The sequence below is a fragment of the Sturnira hondurensis genome, unplaced genomic scaffold (genome assembly GCF_014824575.4).
Source record: "Sturnira hondurensis isolate 20B ecotype Veracruz unplaced genomic scaffold, ASM1482457v3 Scaffold0018097, whole genome shotgun sequence".
Lineage (NCBI taxonomy): Eukaryota > Metazoa > Chordata > Mammalia > Chiroptera > Phyllostomidae > Sturnira > Sturnira hondurensis.
Window position 1 is genome coordinate 2,067,492 of NW_028090728.1, and position 21,268 is coordinate 2,088,759.

The 21,268-nt window shown below is 56.9% G+C and overlaps 1 protein-coding gene across 1 annotated transcript in view; it reads right to left on the reverse strand.

The window, feature by feature from the left end:
* Window positions 1-21,268, reverse strand: part of MYO15A (myosin XVA) — a 51,852-nt gene that overhangs the window by 16,863 nt on the left and 13,721 nt on the right. Inside the window, exons 12-49 of the mRNA XM_037068837.1 lie at window positions 20,381-20,494; window positions 19,742-19,800; window positions 19,535-19,658; window positions 18,415-18,510; window positions 17,909-18,040; window positions 17,278-17,403; window positions 16,475-16,552; window positions 15,620-15,768; window positions 15,485-15,530; window positions 15,174-15,298; window positions 14,595-14,712; window positions 14,114-14,289; window positions 13,531-13,615; window positions 12,815-12,868; window positions 12,634-12,715; window positions 12,420-12,550; window positions 11,845-11,940; window positions 10,690-10,925; window positions 8,856-9,037; window positions 8,470-8,542; window positions 8,088-8,279; window positions 7,678-7,838; window positions 7,485-7,579; window positions 6,867-6,981; window positions 6,575-6,642; window positions 6,414-6,491; window positions 6,088-6,268; window positions 5,867-5,999; window positions 5,450-5,555; window positions 5,241-5,313; window positions 4,044-4,165; window positions 3,810-3,869; window positions 3,289-3,364; window positions 2,639-2,754; window positions 2,420-2,538; window positions 1,293-1,434; window positions 536-647; window positions 373-447 (exon numbers count right to left, since the gene is read on the reverse strand). Coding sequence (XP_036924732.1) covers window positions 373-447; window positions 536-647; window positions 1,293-1,434; window positions 2,420-2,538; window positions 2,639-2,754; window positions 3,289-3,364; window positions 3,810-3,869; window positions 4,044-4,165; window positions 5,241-5,313; window positions 5,450-5,555; window positions 5,867-5,999; window positions 6,088-6,268; window positions 6,414-6,491; window positions 6,575-6,642; window positions 6,867-6,981; window positions 7,485-7,579; window positions 7,678-7,838; window positions 8,088-8,279; window positions 8,470-8,542; window positions 8,856-9,037; window positions 10,690-10,925; window positions 11,845-11,940; window positions 12,420-12,550; window positions 12,634-12,715; window positions 12,815-12,868; window positions 13,531-13,615; window positions 14,114-14,289; window positions 14,595-14,712; window positions 15,174-15,298; window positions 15,485-15,530; window positions 15,620-15,768; window positions 16,475-16,552; window positions 17,278-17,403; window positions 17,909-18,040; window positions 18,415-18,510; window positions 19,535-19,658; window positions 19,742-19,800; window positions 20,381-20,494 — 4,306 coding nt within the window. The remainder of the gene's footprint in view (window positions 1-372; window positions 448-535; window positions 648-1,292; window positions 1,435-2,419; window positions 2,539-2,638; window positions 2,755-3,288; window positions 3,365-3,809; window positions 3,870-4,043; window positions 4,166-5,240; window positions 5,314-5,449; window positions 5,556-5,866; window positions 6,000-6,087; window positions 6,269-6,413; window positions 6,492-6,574; window positions 6,643-6,866; window positions 6,982-7,484; window positions 7,580-7,677; window positions 7,839-8,087; window positions 8,280-8,469; window positions 8,543-8,855; window positions 9,038-10,689; window positions 10,926-11,844; window positions 11,941-12,419; window positions 12,551-12,633; window positions 12,716-12,814; window positions 12,869-13,530; window positions 13,616-14,113; window positions 14,290-14,594; window positions 14,713-15,173; window positions 15,299-15,484; window positions 15,531-15,619; window positions 15,769-16,474; window positions 16,553-17,277; window positions 17,404-17,908; window positions 18,041-18,414; window positions 18,511-19,534; window positions 19,659-19,741; window positions 19,801-20,380; window positions 20,495-21,268) is intronic.

The following is a 21,268-nucleotide window of genomic DNA, read 5'->3' on the forward strand; positions in this document are numbered from 1 at the left end:
GGTATCCTCAAGTAGTCTGGCCACTCCCTAAAGCACCATGGGGAGGCCCACCTTGGAACCCCTTTACAGATGAAGAGGCTGGAGGCTTGGGGAAGGGAAGGCATGCCCTCAGTGGGAAGTGCAGCAGCACTTTGGCACAAACATGGAAACATTAATGTCCACAGGCACCCTTCAGCCAGATACGCAGGCAGACAGCTGGCTGGCAGGCCACTAGGAGTCACCTTAGGAGACCTGGCCAGGCCAGACGTGCCCCCTCCCCCCAACCGGGGCCTGAGAGACACACATCCTGCTTATGCAGTATGAGTGCAAGAGGCAAAGTAAGTGCTATTGGAAGGTTCCAGGTTTTGGAGCACAGGAGGTTGGGACACCTACCAAAGTCAGGGCCTTTATGCTGCAGCTCCTCCAGGTACACAACCTTCTTGCGGACAACACAGCCAGCACTGTAGCCTGTGGCCCAGGCTCATGTCAGCAACTGCCAGGGAGGCCCCTTACTCAGCCTCCTCCCCTCATAACCACCCCATCCCAAGGCACCGACCCATTCGAGGTGGTTCCAGGGGCTGCAGGTGGATGATGTCACCCTTGTGGAAGGCCAACAGCGATGGGTCCTCGGGCAGGAAGTTTCTCACAGCAACCACGTAGTCCGAATCCTGGGTCATCCAGGGACAGGGACAGGTGCTACAGTGCCTCCCCATTCCTCCCAGAGACCGGGGGCTACTCCCCTGCCCCGACAGGCATTCCTCCCCAATCCATCAGAGAACATTTTCTAGGTGAAGGAGGGCAGGGCATTCCAGGTGGAAAGAACCACTTTGCAGAGGGTCGGAGGTCTGAGTCTGATACATGTCAGAGCCCTTGTGTGTGCATGACCCCCCCCCCCCAGAAGCTTCTGCACTGAGGCCAGGTGCTGGGCCCGAGGTAGAGATGACCTGTTCTTTGTCCAAGGGGCTGTGCTGTCTGGAGAGAGAGTGGAGGGTAGACAGCAATTGCAGTGAGCAGTGGGGGGCAGTACAGTCACTGCAGGAGGGTGAGGAGTGCAACTGCAGCAGAGTCAGAGGAGGTGCCATGACACCCTTGCCGAGAGCACCGGCAAAGTGTTTGGAAGGGGCCAGCAGAGGCAAAAGGGCATCCCAGGTAGAAGGCATGTCCTGAGCACAGGCCTGAAGGCCTACAAAAGTCTATGGACATGGCCATTGACACACGCACACATGCACTGCCCAGACAGGCGTGAAAGAGATGTATCCGGGGCGGGAGAGCCCTCGGCTACTGCAGGGGGAACATCTGTAGGAGACCCTGACCTTCTTCAGCTCCAGGATGAAGTCATCCACCAGGGTCTTGACCTGGTGAGCTCGGGCTGAGAAGAGGATGACTTTCTCACTGGCTAAGTTGAACTCTAGCATGTTCTGGGAGGGGATGGTCACAAACAGGATGTCCACAAAGCTGGAGGGCAAGATGGCGACATGAGGGCAGGAGCCTGTCACTAGAGGGACACCCTGGACTCCACCCATCTGGCTCCTCTGCCCCTGCCCTGTCCCACTGCTGAAACCCAGCCCCACCTCAGCCCCCCACACCAGCACCCCTGGTACCCCAGGAACTCCCCAGCCTCTCCTTCTTGATCACTCTATGGCTCCAGCTCATTGCCTACTACCCTTTGCACCAACAACATCCCAGGCCCTCCCCACTTTCTGCTATTTGTTTATTTATCTGCCCTGGGACCCAGACTCCCAGGATTTGCCTATACAAATCTATATGTCAGGACCTGGCTGGGTAGCTCAGTTGGTTAGAGCATCATCCTGATACGTCAAGGTTGCAGGTTCGATCTCTAGTCAGGGCACACACAAGAGTCAACCAGTGAACGCGTAAATAAGTAGAACAACAAATTGATGTTTCTCTCTCCCTTCCTCTCTCTCTCTCAAAAAGAAAAAGAGGGGGGAAACCCGCCAAATCTGTCTTTCACTCATTGACCAAATTCTCTCCCTCTTTCAGAGTGAGCCAGCCTCTGTTTCTGTTCCATGCTGTAAAGGACAAAAGCACTGCTGGCCGGCAGTGGTCTTGGGACTTGGACAGCCCAATGGTCTCATGCTGGAGCAACCTTCCCTTTCCAGCTGCACCGGAACACGGCCGCTGACCACCCAGTTGTCCTCCTGCAGTGAGCTGTGTGAGGGTGGGGCTGGTCTGCAGGAAAGCTAGCAGGGTGGGCTCCAAGCTCATCTACTTCCTGGCTGTGTGACCCAAGACAAGCCCCTTCTCTTCCTGAGCCTGTTTCCCCGACTCAAAAATTGACTAGATTAAAGGGAGATACAGAGCCTGCCTGGCACATTGTAGGTGCTTGGTAACTGGCTGTGGACAGGGCCAGTGAGAAAAGGCTGAAGTCAGTCCCTGCCCCAGTGTCCAGCTAGCCCCCTTTCACCCTCCTGCCAGTCACCTGTACGTGCGCAGGACCCGCAGCTGCCCGCTGGCCTCCCGGCTGCCCCTGACCATCTGCAGGAGTTTGATGCCTGTGTGGGACACAGCTAGGAGCTGCACGCCAGTGCCCACGCTACCCTGGAGTGGGGACAAGGGCATATGATGGTCTTCCAGCCTTGTTCTTAAAGTGCCTGGGCTGGGCTGGGCTGGCTGAGGGAGGCTGGCAGGTAGCTCGCACCGTGGCAGGGAAGAGGCGGGAGAAGTAGACCTCCCAGCTGTCACGTGCGGTGTTGACCACAATCCGCTTCACACTCTCTGTCACCAGGGGCCGCTGCTTGTCCAGCTGGTTCTGGGCTAAGGAACAACAGGTTGGGTCAGGATCTTTCCCCCATAACCTGCTGGCCCATGTTGCAGAGAGGGAGGCTGACACTCAGCAAGAACACATGTGACCACTGTGTCCTCAGTGTCCAGACTGGGAAACCGATGTCCAGAGACAGACGAGATGCCCCAGGCCACCCAGACTGTCAGGCAGAGATGGAGTCAGACTTGCCACCTAGCCCTGGCTGGTACAGCTCAGTGGGTTGGGCATCGCCCTGCAAAACAAAAGGTTGCAGGTTCGATCCCCAGTCATGGCACATGCCTCGGTTGCGGACCAGGTCCCTAGTAGGGCGTGCGTAAAAGGCAACCACACATTGATGTTTCTTTCCCTCTCTTTCTCCATTCCTTCCCCTCTTTCTGAAAATAAATAAAATCTTAAAACAAACAAACAAAAAACCTTGTCACCTGTCCATGAGAAAGACCAGCAGCAGACCAAGGAGGAGGATCTGGGAGGTGAATGGGGCTAGGTTCATCCCCCCTTCCCCCAACCCCAGTCCCCCACTGTGGTACCAAACAGGGCCTTCATCTTGAGCCTCTCGTCTTCAGAGATGCGCAGGCAGGCCTTGGAGAACGTATCATGCAGGATCTGTGGGAAGGAGCTGCAATGCAGGTGGCCCAAGGGACCCCCATCTGAGAGCCCAGGCTGGACTGTTCTAGGACAAGTGGGGGCCCCGCATATGCAGCTGTGGGGTCATCTGGGTAAATGAGAACCCACTGCAAGGACACTCTCCTGCCTCCTTAACTCTGCAAGTCACGCCACCCACCCCAGGCCTTCGTTCCCTAACCTAGACAGTGGGACTTGGGTTTGCCCTCTGGGCTCTGTCTAGCTTGGACAAACTGAGTCCACTTAGATAGGACTGTGAGCTTGTTGACCCTAATCATAGGAGTAGAGGATGCAGCAGAATAACTTCCCATCCACACCATGGCCAAGGATCCAACTCCAAGAGTTCATGAGAATTTACAGGCAGCTCGTCCATGTGACCATTGCCCTACTGAGTACACTGAGGCAGAAAGGGAAGATTGGACCTCACCTGCCGGAACAGGAGATCTAGCTGCACAGGGTGGCTGTAGCCGTCCTTCGGGTAAAATACCTGTGGGGGTGGCTTCAGTGAGGGCCTTCCAAAGGCCCCTCACTTTGCTTCACTCTGGCCCCGCCCCCTAGGTACTGCCTGTCTACCAGGAGCAGGTGCCCAACTCAGCTCCACCCTGACCAGGCTCTCCCACCTGGGTGGCCCCGACTCGGCCCCTCCCATGGCTCCAGGCACCTCTTTTCGCAGGAAGATCTGCCAGGGGGTGTCCTGGTAGCCATAGAAGCTGGGGTTGAGGAGGCGGTGTAGCTGTGTCTGCACAGGGTCCTCTGCAGGTTCCAGTGACCGTGAAGGCAGTACTGGGGAGCACAGCAAGTTGGGGAGGTGTGAAGGGGCAGGGTCCGCTGGTGAGGGGACTCTAGGCAAAATCGTGTTTGGGAAGGGGCAGAGGTAGGGTGGCATCCCACAGCCTTGGCCACAGACACACCTGATCACACACACGCATGCAGGAACACTCAAGATAGCCCACCACAAATAGAGCAACTAGTGTGTGCTGGCCTGGCTGGGAATGTCACCATGAACAGGATAGACAAGGTGCCTACCTTGAGTTTAGGGTCTCCTGGCAGGTGTGAGTGAAACAGACAATTCAAAAAATGACAAAGCTCTTAATGCTAGGAGCTACTGGGGAGCGGGGCAGTGGGAAGGGGATAAAACTGGGTAATTTAGGAAAGAGTACAGGGGCTGGTCTGTGAGGGTCCTTCAGTCCAAGCGGCCTGGCAGACCTCTTTGAAGAGGTGATATTTGAGACCTAAATGATAAGAAGTGGCCAGGCACATCTGAATCTTTTTGGGAAGAGCATTCTAGCAGGGGGTACAGCACACACGAAGGCCCTGAGCAGGAGTGGAGTGGGTGTGCTCCAGGAAGGCTGAGGCAACGTAGAGGGGCTGAGCCTGGGGACTGTGTTTTCGCCTGGGGCTTGGCAGGAGCTGGCTTCTCTCTCTCTCTCAGGATTACTGCTGCTGCCGTGAGGAATTGTGGAGGTTAAGGCCCCAACTGTGGTGTTGGAAGGCCAGCCCAGATCAGCCCCCTAGTTTGACATTTTTGCACTGTGTGATCTTGGGCGAGTCACTGAACCTATCTGTGCCTCTGTGCCTCTGTTCCCCCAACTGCACCACCTGTAGATGCTGATAGTGCTGTCTCAAAAGTTCTTAGTGAAGATTTCGTGAGGCTAGAGTAGGCCTGGCCTGGAATCAGTGTTATTTAGCTGCTGATGTAATTACACAAATGTCCACACAGTAGGCATGGCCAAGGACATGGACACACATGCCACTGACATGCAGACAGACTCACCTATGCTCACACAGACTCATGCACTTGGACACTGGCCCTCTTGCCCCTCCCTCCCTCCCTCCCTCCCTTTCTCCCAGCTCGCACCTGGAGTGGGCCCCATGGATGGCCTTGGTGTGCTGGTCACTGGCTTCACCAGGGCCACGGCCTCTCTGGACACCTGTCCCTACCCCAAAGACAGCATTCAGGGGAGGTGGCAGGGCCAGGGCCTACAGGGGTGGTAGGTTCCCAAGGCTCCCCTGGAGACCCCCTTTGTCTCCCAACCTGCCTGGGCCCTGTGAGCTGCTACCCCTCACCCGGGTGCCAGGTGCTGCCGCCTTGTGGCTCATCTGTTCCTTCAGGATCGTCAGGGCTTCCTCATGGGGGTCTGGCCTCTTCACGAACACACGCCTGCCATCCTTCCTGGTGGGTTGGACACTGAGCTCCTCTTCCAAGGCACAAATTCCTATAATACGGACCCTCTTCCTCCACACCCCCACTGTTATGAATGAGAACCCTGACAAGTTCTCACATCAGAGACTGGCCTGAGGTCACACAGCACAAAATAGAAAGCAGTCTGGGCTCCCCTCTGCAAGAAGGGACCATGGGGATGATCTGCATAAATACACTTACTCCTTGACCATTGCTGGGCACTCAAGCACTGTAAGGAGAACCCCACTGTAGGGCTGCAGGGCTGCAGGGTCAGGGGCCTGGGGACAGGGTGCAGGGCTAACCTAAGGGCCTGGGGCTGGCCTCCCAGGGCCGGCTGTCGGCACTGTCTGACAATGTTCTTGATTTGCTGTGTGGGCTGCGGAAAGTGCTCCGAGTTGAGTGTTGAGTACCGGACCAGCTCTGTGCTGGGTAGTGCTGGGGGTAGGGGTGACAGAGTGAGGCCACACATGCCAGTCCCATGCTGGCAAGCTCCACCATCCCCCAACAGGAATAGGACACTCACTGGTTTCTGGAGAAGCCCGGTCCTGAGTTAGAATGGGTGCAGCCACAGGCTTGGTGGGGGGCCTAGGGGCCTTGGCCAGAGGGGCCGGGGCCAAGGGCTTCGGGGTGGAGCGCAGGAGCACGGGCTTGGCTGGGGGCCCAGTGCCGATGGACTGTGGCCATGCCTCTGGTGCTAGAGGTTTCTGTAGAGAGCAGGGTGAGGTGAGCTGCCTGGGAAACACCAACTTGCTCGCAGGGACTCCACATCTGCCCAGGATGGGCTGACAGGTCCTTGCTTAGAGAGGTGCCATGATGCCCTATAGCACTCAGAGGGTAGGCCAGACTCACCTCTAGAGGAAGGGGCCTAGAGCCAGGCCCCAGGGGCTGCTGTTGGAGGGCCATGGCCTGCAGGGTCATCTCCCTGGCCTGGGGGGAGGGGGTGGTTGACCACCAGGCAGGCCCGTGCTCCAGGGCAGCCCCCGCCAATACTGGGGCCCCTGTGCACTCACCAGCAGCACGGCCTGTTTGCGGATGAAGGCTTGCTGCAGAGCCAACGTGGAGGCATCCAGGCCTGGGACTGGGACAGTTGGTCCAAGGGTGCAATTTCCAAGGTACAGGAGATGAGAGAAACAGGAATTTCCTACCACACCCCACCCTGGTGTCTTACCTCCACCATGCCCATGGCGGCCTCCGTTTCAGCACAAGAAGGAGCCCAGAGAATCAATGGGGGCCCCAGCCTTGCCCAACCCTGGAATCAACCCTGGAACCAACCCTGGAACCAACCCTGGGGCAGGCACTGACTTGGCTTTGGCTCTGGGGGTCTCTTGGGGATGTCTTCAGTACTGCTACTGCTACCTCCACCAGGCTGGCTTCCCCCTTTCATTCGGTAGGCAATGGCTGTTGGCTTTTCCAGGTCCTGGGGGCAGTGGGTGGCTCGAGTGACCACTTCAATGCTGTCCTCCCAAGGTTCCAAGGCAACAGGCACCTGACACCAGCCTCCCCCTCCCTCCCAGGGGCCTCCTAGCCGGCAAGCGTGGAGGTGTGCCCAGCCTCGGCCCACTCTCACTCCACTCTGCCCTCCCACACCTTTCGAGCTCCCAACTCACCCCCACCCTTTCGAAGAAGAGTAAACTGATGCTCAAAGAGGGGCTGTGTGCTGCTCAGAGTGGGCACCACACCATGGAGGGGCTGACCCTTGGGGTTCTCAGAATGAGTGAGGGTACCCAGGTGCTGTATCCCATAGACTAGGGCCCTGGGCCTCTATCCAGGAGCCTCTCCAGCCAAGAGGACACCCTCATCTTTTGCTGGGTCCCCAGAAGGGACATGCCACCCCATGGCCTGGGCTGTCACCCCAGAGGTGTGTATGACTTGGTATGTGCATGCTGTCCCTGTGGTCTGCACACACACCCCCATCCCTACCGCATCCCCGTAGGACAGCACAGGGTCGAACAGGCTGTCCAGGTAGCAGTCCAGTCCCTTGTGGGACACAGCGTGCTCTCCAAGGCTGTCCAAGTCTGGCAGTGGGGAGGACACACAAGAGTCAAGTTCTTTTCTCCTTCGGATCATCTCCAGGTTCCCTCCCCACCAGAGACAGTGGCCACTGCTGCTTGACCTTGGTGAGTCATTGTCCCTCTCTGGGCCTCAGTCTTCGCATCTGTACTGTCCTCCTGGTGGCTGCAGTAATCCCTGGAGTCAGCCACTTTGGGCAGATGCCTCTGTGCCTGGGGTCTTGCGGGCACATCCTCATCTGAGTCCCAGCTGTTCCCAAATACCCTGCGGGAAAGGGGACATGGAGCCTCTGACTGCCAGGGGGACACGCAGACCTCCCAGACCTCCCCCTCCTATTGTCCTCTGTACTCTGGCATGGAATGACTCCCTACAAAGGCAAGGCCCTTTGGTAGACCCGCCTCCTTGAGGACCTGGATGCTTAAGTTCAGAACTCAGCCTCTCCCAGCAACCCAGAGGGCGGTCTTGTACAGAGAGAGCAGCCATCTGGATAAGGGGGCCCAGGTAGCCACCTACGCTCTTGGGCCTCCCCTGCTGGCCACAGGCCCTTCTGCGCCCACAATGAAGTAGGACTTCTGTCGTGGGAAGTCCCTGAGCAGCTCCAGGTCTGACACCAGGTCCAGCACATAGTCGTGGCCTGCCAGCTCTGCCCACTGGACCCCATTCTTCATGGCCACTGTCCAGCCTCTCCAGCCATCTGCCAGGCCCCTAGTGACAGTGTATGAAGGGACATCAATGAGGGATGAAGTCGAGAGGTACCCCTGGGGGGACTCTAGGATATGACCCAGACCCCAAGGTTGACCAGAGCAGACCCCATGGGGCCCTTTGGGGGATCTGGCCTCCTTCCCTCCTTCCAAGGTGCACAGAGTGTGCTGGGCAGGGTACTCCAGGAGCCAACCTGTGCCTCAGAATGTCTCCAGCCACCTCTTCCCCCGTGCTCCAGGAGTGTACCGGGCAGGAGAACTGGTCACCTGCGGCAAGGGCAGGTGCTGGGCTCAGCCTGGGAGATCTGCAGGTGGACCCCGTCTGCCGCTGGACCTAGGCCAGCTTCCTGTGCCTGGGCCTCTCACTCCTGCCCAGGGCCCTGGGGCTGCATCTTCTCGCCCTGGCCCCTCTCCCTCATTTCAGGTCCCCCCACACGCACTTGAAGGCCTCTTTCCAGGGGCACAAGCAGCAGGCCCCTGCCCAGCTCTAGAACTGCCTGTGGCTCCTTCTGACCCCAGGGCCTGCTGACTACAGCTGCTGCCCCTGAGAGGGGTGGGAGGGCAGAACAAGGCAGCTCACCATTGAAGCAGGTCACATCCAAAGCCATGCTGGCCTTCTCCTGGGCTGCGACCCACTCGAGCTGGGTGGGAGGGAAGGTCCGTGCAGCCCTGGGGCCCTGCTGCTGGGCCCGGCCCATAGCCTGCATGAGTCTCTGCTGGCAGACTGCCTGGAAGCCATTCCGCCCGTGATCAGACACGAACCTGACAGGCACGAGTTAGAGCAGAGTGAAGAAGAACCTGAAGCTAGCCCAGGATGGGGGAAGATCCTAAGGCTAGTTTAAGGGAGGCTAGTTTAAGATCCTGAGGCTAGTTTAAGGGAGGCCCAGGCTAGGCCAGAGCTTTAAGGGGAGGCCAAAAAGGCCCTAGGCTAGCCCAGAGTTCNGAGTCTCTGCTGGCAGACTGCCTGGAAGCCGTTCCGCCCGTGATCAGACACAAACCTGACAGGCACGAGTTAGAGCAGAGTGAAGAAGAACCTGAAGCTAGCCCAGGATGGGGGAAGATCCTAAGGCTAGTTTAAGGGAGGCTAGTTTAAGATCCTGAGGCTAGTTTAAGGGAGGCCCAGGCTAGGCCAGAGCTTTAAGGGGAGGCCAAAAAGGCCCTAGGCTAGCCCAGAGTTCTAAGACTAGGCTGAAAAAGAAGGGGGCCGGGCTGCCCAGAAGTATTTCAAACCAGCACAGATGCCCAAGGCTAGGCCAGCACAGTTCCAGGATGGTGCATCTGAGCTTGCTAGAGCAAAACACCCCTGACAGGGTGGGTTCTGCAGCACCATGAGGGCAGGAAACGGGGTTCTCGAGCACTCTGCCCCCCTTTCACCAGGCAACCCCAGCTGGGGACCTGCACTCTCTGAGCCGCCCAGCTCTCACCTGCAGGAGAAGGCTGTGAGGGTTCAAGTTGGCCCAGGACCAATGAGCCTGACCCCTGCCAGTAGCAGCATTCCTCACACCTGGACCCCCTGGCCCTTTGCCCTCTCCCAACAGTTGGGGTGGTGACAGCCGTGGCACAGGACCACAGTGGCTATAAGAGGGGATCTGGAGCTGTGCCCACAAGAAGCCTGGACAGGCATGTGGCCCCATCCTATGGCCATAGATTCAGAAGACTGGCCAATGAGCAGCCTACCCCACTGCACCTGGCCTGGGTGAATCTCTGTACACTCTGTAGCTCACAGCCACCCTATAAGGTGGGTCCTGTTACCATCCCTACTTGTAGGTAAGGAAAGGAGTTCAGAGAGGAGCAGTGACATGCCCCAGGCCACACAGCAGGCGAGTGTCACAGCCAGACTTCATACTCAGGGCCTATTTGAGCTCTTTTCCTTGTGAGTCACACTTACTGCCCAGTAGGGTGACCTCCTCCTTCTCCTCCTTCTCCTCCTCAGGAAGCCAATGGTGCATTCTCACACGACACTCACCACATGTTCACGTCTGCTTTCCGCTCTAGGCATCTCACATCTATCCTCACCCAGCCTATGGAGTACGTCCTCTTATCATCCTCATTTTGGACTGAGGAAACTGAGGCTCAGAAAGGTGAAGTAACTCGCCCAAGGTGGCACAGCTCTGATGTGGTGGAGCTGGGACTCGAACACAGATTGTCAGAGTCTATACTTCTAACCACCCCACGATATCCGTATGATGTGAGAGGTCAGTGCCTCAATTCCAATTCTGCACAGCCTGGCTTTGCCGCCCACTGAGTTCTGGAAGTCCTTTACCCAATCTCCCCCAACTCCTACCCTCCAGAGTAAGTCTAGCACAGACGGAGAGCAGCCCTGACCCCGTGCCTGAACTTCTATGCACAGAGACCTCACTCTTGGCCTGGCCTCATACCAGTGTTACCGTCCGCTTCCCACCAGGTCTACTCACTTGAGCAGGTACTTGTTGAGGCGCGAGGATGGTACGAAGCCACTGAGGCAGGCAGCCAGCAAGAGCCATCCCCGCTCGGCATTGTAGGCATTGGGGTTGTGCCACACCTGGTTGGCCAGTTGTGCGAGGATCTCATCCCGCAGCTCGGGCGCTGCTAGACCTTTCTGCACAACGTAGTTCCCAAAGATGTTCTCTTGGGCTCCTTGCAGGTGGGGGTCACCCATGAAACGCAGGATCTGGGCCACAGACAGACTCTCCTGGGCCTCTCAGCAACTTGTTCCTGCCAGATCCCTACCCCAACATGCATCCCTCTCTTGTCCTTCCCATGTGGTCCCCCTGCCCATATAAAAGTCCCCCACGTTACAATATCATAGCTATACCCTACACCAAATGACCAGGCAGTTTACCCCAGCCACGGGAAAAAGTCAAGATCCAACATGCACATGCACCACCATTCCTGTTCATGTCCTTCTATAGCTCCCACACAGCCCCAGCCCTGCCCTGCACCCCAGCCTCCAGCAGGCTCCTCACTTCCTGTGTTTAGATCCCACAGGGGCCACATATCACACCACATCCCTCCCCAGGAGCATGATCCTTGGCTCCATAAGGCCCTTGGAATGAAATCTGAGCTCCAGGTTTGTCAGTCAAGGCCTCATAACCCCTTTCGCCTTTGCTCTAATGCTCTGGTCTAACCACATCCATTTCCTCTGTTCTCTGTGCCTTCTCTACCTGCCCTGGCAGGGAGAGTCCAACCCCTCCTTTGACTCCAGCTCAGAACCCCTCCTCCAGGAAGCTCTCTGACCCTGCCTGGGGCTAGACGGGGGCCTCCCCCTGTCTGTGCTAGTGGTCATAGTCAGATGTGCTCTGCCTCCGCTTTCAGACTAGAAAGCCCTTAAGGAGAGAACCTGGGTCTATTCTCGGTGTCCCTGGGGATGTCCAGAGAGGAAGCCTTTCTGCCAGGAAGATGGCTGCGAGAAGGCATGCCCCCAGTCCCCAGATCCCAGCCCAGGGAGGAGGCCAATGCCCTGATGAGGGAGAGGCCTTGGCTGGTGGCTTTGGCAAGTGAATGGCCCAGGAGGGCAGGGCCAGGAGCCTCACGGCCTGGCCTTAGGCACAGGGGCTACAAATTCAAAGGTGGTTCAGACAGACCCATACCAGCTTAAAGATGCTCACAGCTTCTGCATGGTGCTCTACAGGCAGCTCAGTAAGGGGCATCCTCACGGGCACGGTCAGCATCCCGAAGGCAGGCTCCTGAGGGCACAGGACAGACAGTGGGGCCAGAGCCAGGTCTGCCAGGCACATCTGGATCCACTGCTCTGTGCCAGGCGGGAACACAAGAGGTGAGAGCTCCTGTGCCCAGTGTGTGTATGGGGCAACTGAGGCTTGGAGGGGGCAGACACTGCCCCTCCGCGAGTCAGTGGGAGAGACAGTCTGGGCCCTGGTCTGGGCCCTTTCTGGAGGGCAGAAGATTGAGGCAGGGATGACAAACTGTAGCTCCACTGTTAAATTTCTAACGTATTTCCATACTAGTTGGCAAAAAGCCAAGTGTCAAACCCCTGAGGGCCCTCCACTGCTATCCAGACCCTCTGTGGAGCCCCCAGCCTCTCATGAGGACTCCTACCCGATTCCACAGGGCATGGACAGAAACCTCTCCCAGGCTGAAGACAGCAGCAGTTCTAATTGGCCCGCACCCACTGGCCAGGGCTGCTTGGGCCTATGCCAGCCCTCACCCTGAAGTGGCACCGGACAAACTTGGCCATGGGGTAGTTGTTGATATCCAGAGGCAGCGTGACACGGGGCTCAGCCTGGAGCCGTGGAGTCCGCACAGGGGCCACCTGAGGTACCTGGGCTGGCCTGAGGCCTGTGGAGAGTGGAGGGCATGAGATGCCTGGCTCCCTCATCCACCTGTGCCCACTCCCACCACACTGTCCAGCACTGACATACCCGCCACTGCTTGCAAGAGCCCAGCCAGCTCTGCCGGCACCTCCAGGTGTCCCACAGCTACCACCTCCCTCTTGCTCAGCTCCTGGAGGAAGAGCCCATGGTGAGAGGACAGGCCTGCCACAACCCTGACCTGCTGTCCTCCCTTCCTGTTCCCTGCTGCCACCCGGACCCCCGCACCCACCTCCTGCTCCCGTAGCCGCACCTGCTCCACCTGGAGCCTCCGCTCTGCCCTTAGCTGCAGGAGAGCAGACGGTCAAGGCAAGGAATGGTGGGCAGAGGCCATGGCAGGCTGCAAACCAGGGTCAGGCCAGCCAGCTCATACAAGGTGGCCAGCATGGGAAACAAGGAGGTCAGCTGGCCTGATTTCTGGAGGTGACTGGCCCACTTCACTGGCCCATGCAGAGGCGTGGCCAGAACAACAGGGAGGGAAGAGAGAACAACAGAACAAGAGAGAGACCAAGGCAAGGGGCAGAGAGAGTGACACTGGGGAGAGGGAGGGATACCCTGCACTCCATAAAACCTTCAGGAAAAGCCATTGGTGAACAAGCTTGTCTCCCTGTTGTTGGTTTATATGACAATGGGCCGAGACTGGCATCAAGGTAAGAACCAAACCATATTCAGCATTAGCCCAGTTGCTAAATTCTAATCGCACCCAATTACTGAAGACCCCCTTGAGTGCCCAGCACCAGGCCAAACCTTTCCTGTGCAATATTCATTTAGCCCTTTCCACAGCCCTCAGGAAAAGGCACACTGGAGAGGGGCTGAGGCCACACTGCTAGTGATAGCAGAGAGGGATTCGAACCCAAGACAGTCTCCTCCTGGAGCTAAGTGTCTCCTCCCTGGACCCAGGCAGGACAGGCCTGGCTCCTGGGAGAAGGGTGAGGGAGAGGCCTGCACCTTGAGAAGGCGCCGGTGGCTCATGTAGGTGCTCACGAGGGACTGGAACTTTGCCAGACTCTTTCTCATCTGCTGATACCGTTGCCTGAGGGTAGGGAAGAAAGGAGTGTCTTGGTGGGAGAGCTTAGGGGTTCAGGTCATGGGCAAACAAGGGGCAGAGACACTTGTGCCAGCTTGGCCTGGGTGCCACACTTCGTTCAGGGACCCTTAGGCACTAAGGAAAACCAGAGCTCCAAGGGGAAAGGACTGGGCTAAAGTCCTACAGCAAACTGAGTGGTAGAGCCTGGGTTCAACCACTGGGAACAGTGCTTCTCATTAGGTTGGAATCCCAGGGTCCTAGAGGTGCAGGGTGGGGCCCTTCCTGGCTGGCTGGATTCCCACCCACCAGTCACAAGGGCCAGGGGGTGGGATGAAAGGACTCCAAAAGCAGAGACACAAAGAATCTGGTCATCCCGCCAGCAGAGACCTTCACTCTCAGCTTGCATACCTCCTGGACCAGGGACCTTACCACCTAAGTCCAAGCGCAGCCTTCCCCAAGCCTAGCTGTAGGGCCCCAGAGAGGCCTGCGCTATCTGGGCCGCACCTGGCCAGGTAGCCTCGGGCTCGACTTTGCAGCATGATGATCTTCTGGCGCAAGGAGCAGAAACGCCGTTTGATGAAGAAGCCACGAAGGCAGCGCTGAAGGGTGAGGGCTGACAGGTTCAGGACGTGCCCCCTCATGCTCTCCAACAGCTGGTGCAGGTGTTCCTTAAGGAAGAGCTGAGGGTAGGAGACAAGTGCTGAGGCAGGGAAGGGCGAGGTGATTGGACTCAGGACAAGTCCATGGAGACAGAACCGACAGGGCAGCCTCCTGGAGCCGGGTTGTTTGCAGAGATGGAAGAAAGGGTGCAGGGGCGTCAGGCACTGGGAATGGCCTGAGCAAAGGTTAGCATTTCATTTACTGAGCTCAAGTAGATGGCCCCTAGGGCAATAATCTCTAGCTTGAGCATTTCTGACTCCACAGGCTCCATTTTTGGAGCCCCTGAACTTGGGGCCTCCAGGGCTGAGTGTGGGGTGGGACTCACCTTGCTGATGCCAACACGGTACATATTTGGCATGACTGTGCATAGGCGGCTCAGCACCGACACGCACATATCCCCACTGGCTGGCAGTTTGTTCTCGAGGTGCACTAGACAGCGGTACCTGCACAGGCCCAAATCAGCCACAGCTATGGGACCTACTACGCCGGTGGCCCGCTAGATCACAAAGTCACCACCCCTATCCCCGTCTCCAAGAGGCCCAGGGCCCAGCAGTGGTGCCCTCAGTATCTTTCTAATCAGAAAAAGGCATTCTGTCCTCAAAACCCTGTGTCTCAATGTCAGGTTTCAGTAGATTAAGGCACCTTACTGCCACCTGCTGGGAATGTGTCATAATAACTATTAAAATTGCTTCTTTTTGGAATCAATACATAATCATACTATGAAAAAATGGAAAAACAGTAACAATATATGCCACCCCACAGCTAGCCTGTGGTCTCATGCAGGGCACAACCCAAGCCACTGTGCACAGCAAGCCCTTGCCGCCTGGGCTGTGCATTCCTGGGACCAGACAGGCCGGGGAGGGCAGGCTCTGTGGAGTGAAGGAACCACTGCGACTTGAGGTACCTGTCGATGAACACCTGGAAAGGCAGCCGCACTGGAAAGCCCTCCTTGCGGATCCGCACAGTCTCTAGCACCCCCGAATAGCGTAACTGTGCCATTACCACGTCAGTCTCAAAGAGGCCTGGCTCCTGTGGGGAGGGCACAAAGAGAGGTCTGTACATAGACCAACCATGGGCAAAGGGCACCACCAAAAGCAAATACTCCCATGGTGGACTGCGCAGATAGAAGGCCAGAGAGGTAAAACCACTTGCCCAAGGTCATACAGCGTGGGAAAGAGGATTGGACTCCCAGGGACCTCCTCAGCCATCACATACCTTCTTGTGATTGGGCTTCAGGCAGCGCACAAACAAGGGGTTACACCTGGGCAAGGGTGGAGGAAAGCAATGTAAGGCCCCAGAGAAGGAAAGTGCTCACCCCTGAGGGTCCTAGGGGAGCTAGGCCCCACCTACCTCTCCATCTTTTCCACCAGATCCAGGAGTGACTGCTGGAACTTAGCTGCCACTGTGTGAGCCTTGTGGAGCCGGGTGACGGAGCTACTCTTGCCCAGGCGTTGAGGGGTGGCCTGCGGGGCATGGCTGGAGAAGAGGTGGGCCACCACCTGGGCAGGCAAGGGCAGCAGGCCCCGGGGCATGGTCAAGATTACCAGACAGAGAGGGAGGGGCCCAGAGACAGAAGTGAGAGAGTGAAAAGAATCAAGTCCCTACACCGAGAATGACCAGAAAACCAACCCAGAGTGGCCCTGCCCCCTCTGCAAGGCCACTGTCCCCCTGGCTTCCACATGACTCAAGTCAGGGCGCTCACACCCTGTCCTGCAAACCTGTCCTGTGGTTGGGCTGATTCCTGTCTGGGGAACACACAGGGACTGACTGTGCCTGGGCCTGAGGCAGCCTGTTATACACAGGGCCATGAACGCTGATGGTGACCTCAGCAGGAGGGTGCCCATTTGACAGAGGAAGGAAATGGAGACCCAGAGGAGGGAGAGGTGGCAGAGAATACTGATGAGAGAACCCACTCAAGGAAGGAAAAGGGGGGGTGGGCCCAGGCTGGGTGGCCATGGCCAGGATAGGAGAGATAGGGCAATCCACTGGGGCCAGCCAGGGGCATGGCCCTCTATGGGTGGGGCCAGGAGTGAGAGAAACTACACAGCAAGGCAAGGCTGGGGGGTGGGGGATATGGGGTCAGGGTTGGGATGAGGTCAGGGCCCAGCTAGGGTACATCCCCATTTCTCAGATTGGGACAGCGGCCTGGATGTGGGCTAGGTGCTAGGGGCAGGGCCAGCGCAGGGAGAAGTGAGGCTTGCTCACTCGTGTCCGGCTTCTAACGAACAGGTCCAGCACGTCCTGGCGCACCTGGTCGTGGTTCTTGTCCAGGAACTTGTGCACCTGGAAAGGGGAAATGGCAGGGCAGCTGGGGCTGGGACACTCCCTCCCCGACTATAGCCTGGGAGACAGGGTGGAGGGCTAACCTGCCCCAGCGTGCACCAGCCTGCCAACCCCTGTCTTCTTCCCTTCCTCCCTGCAGCCTTTGGGTGGCCCTGGCCCTGCACCTCCAGGCCTCTGTCTCCCTGTCTGTGCTAGGAAGGAATGGACCCTTCCCCTGCTGTGGTACCCCATCCTGTCCCCACTGTTCTCCCCACTCCCAGGGGAGGCGGCACTAGCCCTTCACAGGAGCAGTGCAGGCCTTGGCCCCTCCTCAGTGGAGGGCACTGTCCTGTGCCCTTCGGGCAGATGAAGAAAAGGAGTCCCCGATGGGACAGAGGCTTACAACCCTGGCCTGAGATACACCAGGGCAGGAGTGTGCCTGCGATAACAGCTATGAGAGTGGCCCCACTGACATTGCTGTGGCAATAGCTACCATTCATCAAACCCGTCTTGGCCCTAGACTCCTCACGCCCAAGAGATGGACACTACCTGTTATTGTCTCCATTTCCCAGACGAGGAAACTGAGGCCCAGAGAGGTAAAGTGATTTGCCCAAGGTCACACAGCTGAGGATCAGCAGGGCCAGGACTGGAACCAGGTGGACGTGTCAGAAGCCAAGGTTGTGCTTCTGAGCCTCCAACAGCAGGAGACTGGTGCTGGAGGCTGTGAGGGCGGTCTCAGGTCTCACCTGGTAGGTGACTTTGCCAGCGTAATGCCTGATGGTGAACTCAGGCAGTGGCATCTTGGGCTTGGAGTAGAGTGGGTTGGCGCCATGGTGATAGTGGCACTTCTGCAGGAACGTGTGGTCTGTGGCCTGGGGCAGGCAGGGTTCAGTGGGTGGGTAGGGGCCTGTGCACCTCAAACATGGCCTAGCAGCCAATTCTCTAGCTCTGATTAATCCCCAGGGAATGCTGGGGAGGAAAACCAAGTCACAGCTCTCCTGGCTGCCCACTGCCCTGGGTGGGGAGGCCTAAGTGGGCCCCTGAAGACAGGTGTGTCTGATTACCTCCCAGCTGCCTCTTCACTGTCTAGTCCCATTGCCCAGAACACCCGTCCCACCCTTGTGGTTTCCAATCAGAATTGGAAGCCCAACTCCAAGGTCACCTCTTCCAGGAAACCTTCTGACTCCCCTTGTCTGGACACCTGCAGCCCTACCCAGCCTCAATCACCTCAGGTTGTAAATGGCAGGTTGGGTGTCCTCAGCCCCCATCCCAGACCAGAGCGGAAAGAAAGGTAGGACTCGGGCCTGATGAGGCCACGAGGCTCAGAGTTGATGAGCAACCTGCAATCTCACACAGGGTTGTGTGCCCACGGCTCACCTGGGGAAAGCAACACTGGTCATCAAGGATGCGCAGGATGCCATAAGGCTTCAGAGAGATGAGGTTGATGCAGGGCTGATTGTCAGTGAAGGTGATCTCCCGCCAGTTGATCTGTTCACGGATGTACTCCTCCTGCAGGCAGCGGGGCTCAGCCTACTAGTCCTGCCTCCTAGGCTGAGTCAATCTAAAGGGGCAGGCAGGGGCACCTCTGCCTGCATACCTCCTAGCACAGGGGGCTCACTTCCTAGCAGGGCAACATGAACCATCTCTTGGCCCCTCTCCTCCCCTCACCTGAGACAGCCTTGCAGAGACTGGAAAGGACACCCCAGAGGCTATTCTCTGGGGTCGTCACCCCGGCACCTTCCCCTCTAGGACACATTCTTCACATGCGTGGCTTTCCCTCCATTCAGTCTATGGACTCCTCCTTAAGGGACCAGCATGTCTGCACCCAGGAGACCATTGCTAGTGGGGGCAGGGATGGGGAGCATGCACGGGACCCCACATACCTGCTCCTCCTGGAAGACGATCTTGTTGAAGAGGTACTGGAGGTTCTCGTTTGCATAGTTGATGCACAGCTGCTCAAAGCTGTTGAAGCTCAGGTCCTGCCAGGCAGGTGATGAGCCTGGGCCTGTTCCCTCTTTGGTAGCAGCCCATCTGTACCCGACCCAGGGCCCTGCCCTCCCCCACACCCAGCTCAGGCTCAGTGCCCACCCTGCCTTCCTCTGCCACAGCTTCCGAGAGCTGGAGCCCTGGCCACAGACCAGCTGCTCAGAAGCCTCTATGGTTTCTACTATGCATAGGTATAAGCCTGACATTCTAGGCCTTGGTGAGAGGTAGCTTAGGTGGTAGGCCCAGGCTCTGGAACCTTCCACCAGGGTTGCAATCTTTCTAACTATGTGACCTTAGACAAGCCCTCCATACCTCAGTTTCCCCATCTGTAAAACAAGGATAATGACCATACCACTTTATAAGGTGGTTGTGAGGATTCCGTGAATTAATGAACATAAAGTATTCAGAGCAAACAGTACTTAACACGTAATGGGTGTGCCTCCAAGAGCAGGAAACTGGTGAATACTAGCTGTCCCTTCCATTGCTTTGACCTTGCCTTGCCTCTCACCTGTCATGCACTTGGCACATCACCACTCCCATACATGACGTCCAGCCACCCCAGACGCCAGGACCCACGCCACCACTCAGCATTCACACACACTCTTCCCTCCACCACTGCTGGTTCCTGAGGAGTAGCTCAGGGATGTCTCCTCTGCTAAGAAGCCTTCCCTGACCCCTGCCCAGCCAAGGGTTTTCTCCAGGCTCCCACACTGCCAGGCTGACTCTGTTATGGCTCTGCCACATGTTTGTCAATGTCTGTCCCCCACGCCCACCCAGACCCTTCCGGAACCTTCCCAAGGGCAGAGCCTAGGTCTGGTCCTTTCCAGGGTCACTCCTGCTACCCAGCACAGGGCCTGGCACACAGAGGCCTCAGGATGGCCTGTGGGTGAGTGAAAGAAATGGTAGCAGACAAGAGAGATAATATAAGGGAGGGGGTCCTGATGGCTGTGCTGTAGGCAGAGAGGAGGGAGATGAAGCCTTATGTCCCTGGCCCCTCACCCATCCATGAAGCCCCACCTCGAAGCCATAGATATCCAAGATGGCGATGGAGAGCGCGTCCTGCTGTGGGGACACCAGTGCGTTGACCCTGGTGATGAGCCATTCAAATAGCAGTGCATACAAGACCTTGGCAACAGCATCCCTGGAGCAGAGGGTGGTTGGGGTGGGTGGGCGCTATGGGAGGCGAGGCCTCGGAGGCTCAGGCCAGGAGGAGGGCAGGCTTACCTGGCATCCACGGCACTTTCCACAGTCAGGGGTGTGAAGATCTTCTCGCGTATCGTCTCCTGGGGAGGGATGTGGCCCCTGAGTGACAGCATGCTGGCCACCACCTCTAAGAAGTCCCCAGAGGATTGGGGGTGGGGAAGGGAGCCAGTGTGACTGGTCTCAGGTACACAGTCAGCCAGGGTGGAACAGGACACCCTTGCCCCACCTGCTGCCAGGGTAGGCCAGTGGGGGCGGGAGCTACTAGTCTAATGGGGAGACAGAGGCATGAGCGGACACCCCCCGGTGAGGTCAGCCTTGGGAAGGGAAGAAGGGCCGGGGGCTATGGAAGGCCAGAGGAGGCACTGACCCAGCCAGGGGTCAGGGACAGCTTCCTGGAGGTAGAGATGCCTGTGTTGGGTCTTAAAGGAGGAGTAGGGGAGAAAAGGAAAGAACATTTCTGGCAGAGGGAGCAGCCTCCGCAAAGACCTGGAGATTGAGCACCTGATGCCTTTGGGGTCTGAGGCGCCCCTCCCCAGAAGGTGGTGGGACAGGGAAGAAAGAGAAGGCGGAGAGAGAGCCCTCACAGGATGGGGCACAAAGCAGCTCTGTGTGGGCGCTAGCAGGAGGCTTTGAGAAAATCTCCGGTGCCCAGAAACTCACAGTCACTTTGAAGGTGATGGCCTTCTGCAGGCCCTCCGGGGAGATCTGCAGCAGCTCCGCCACAGCCTGGATCTCCCGGGCGCTCACCACTGAGGCCACCTCCTGCGCGTCTGTCTGTGTAAAATACCAGCAGGACTATGTTGTCTGCCACATGAGCTGATTTTAAAGTTCATAGAAAAAAAAAGACTATACTTTCAGGGATCATTTCTATAGTTCGTTAAAGTTCATAGAAAAAAAATACAAGCAAGCTAGAAGGGCCAGCAAAATTCTGAAATAGGAGTGCAGGGGGACCTAGGAGATGGAAAACATATTACAAAGTTACAGTAATTAAAACAAATAATAGACACATGGCATGCAAGTAGATTAATGAAGCACCATAGGAAGTCTGGAATTAGGCATAAATGTACGTAGGAATTTAGTACATGACAAATATGTATTTCCCAAGTGGGGTGTCAGACTGCCAGTTGAGATGGTGGTGTAGGCAGGTATGGCTCGCCTCTTTGCACAACTGCATCAAAATTACAACTAGAATATGGAGCAACCATCACTCAGAACCATCAGAAATCAAGTAGGGGGATTAGTATAATTGGGTAACTGCCTGGAAAAAAAGAAATTGGATTCTTGAAAAAAATTATGGAGGAAAGTTGTTATAATTTTAGAGAGGTCTCTGGAAAAATAATAAGTAGTCTAAAATTTATATAAGATTGATTAATGAAATGCCTGCAAGTAATTTTTAAAAGCTGCATGGCAAAAACAAACAACCAAAAAACCCCAAACACCAAAAGACCTGTACATAAAGCCAAAATGTAAATGATACACCAGAAAACATATTTGCATTTCATATCAAAGACTAAGGGCTAACTTCCTTAGCATAAGCAAAGAGACCTC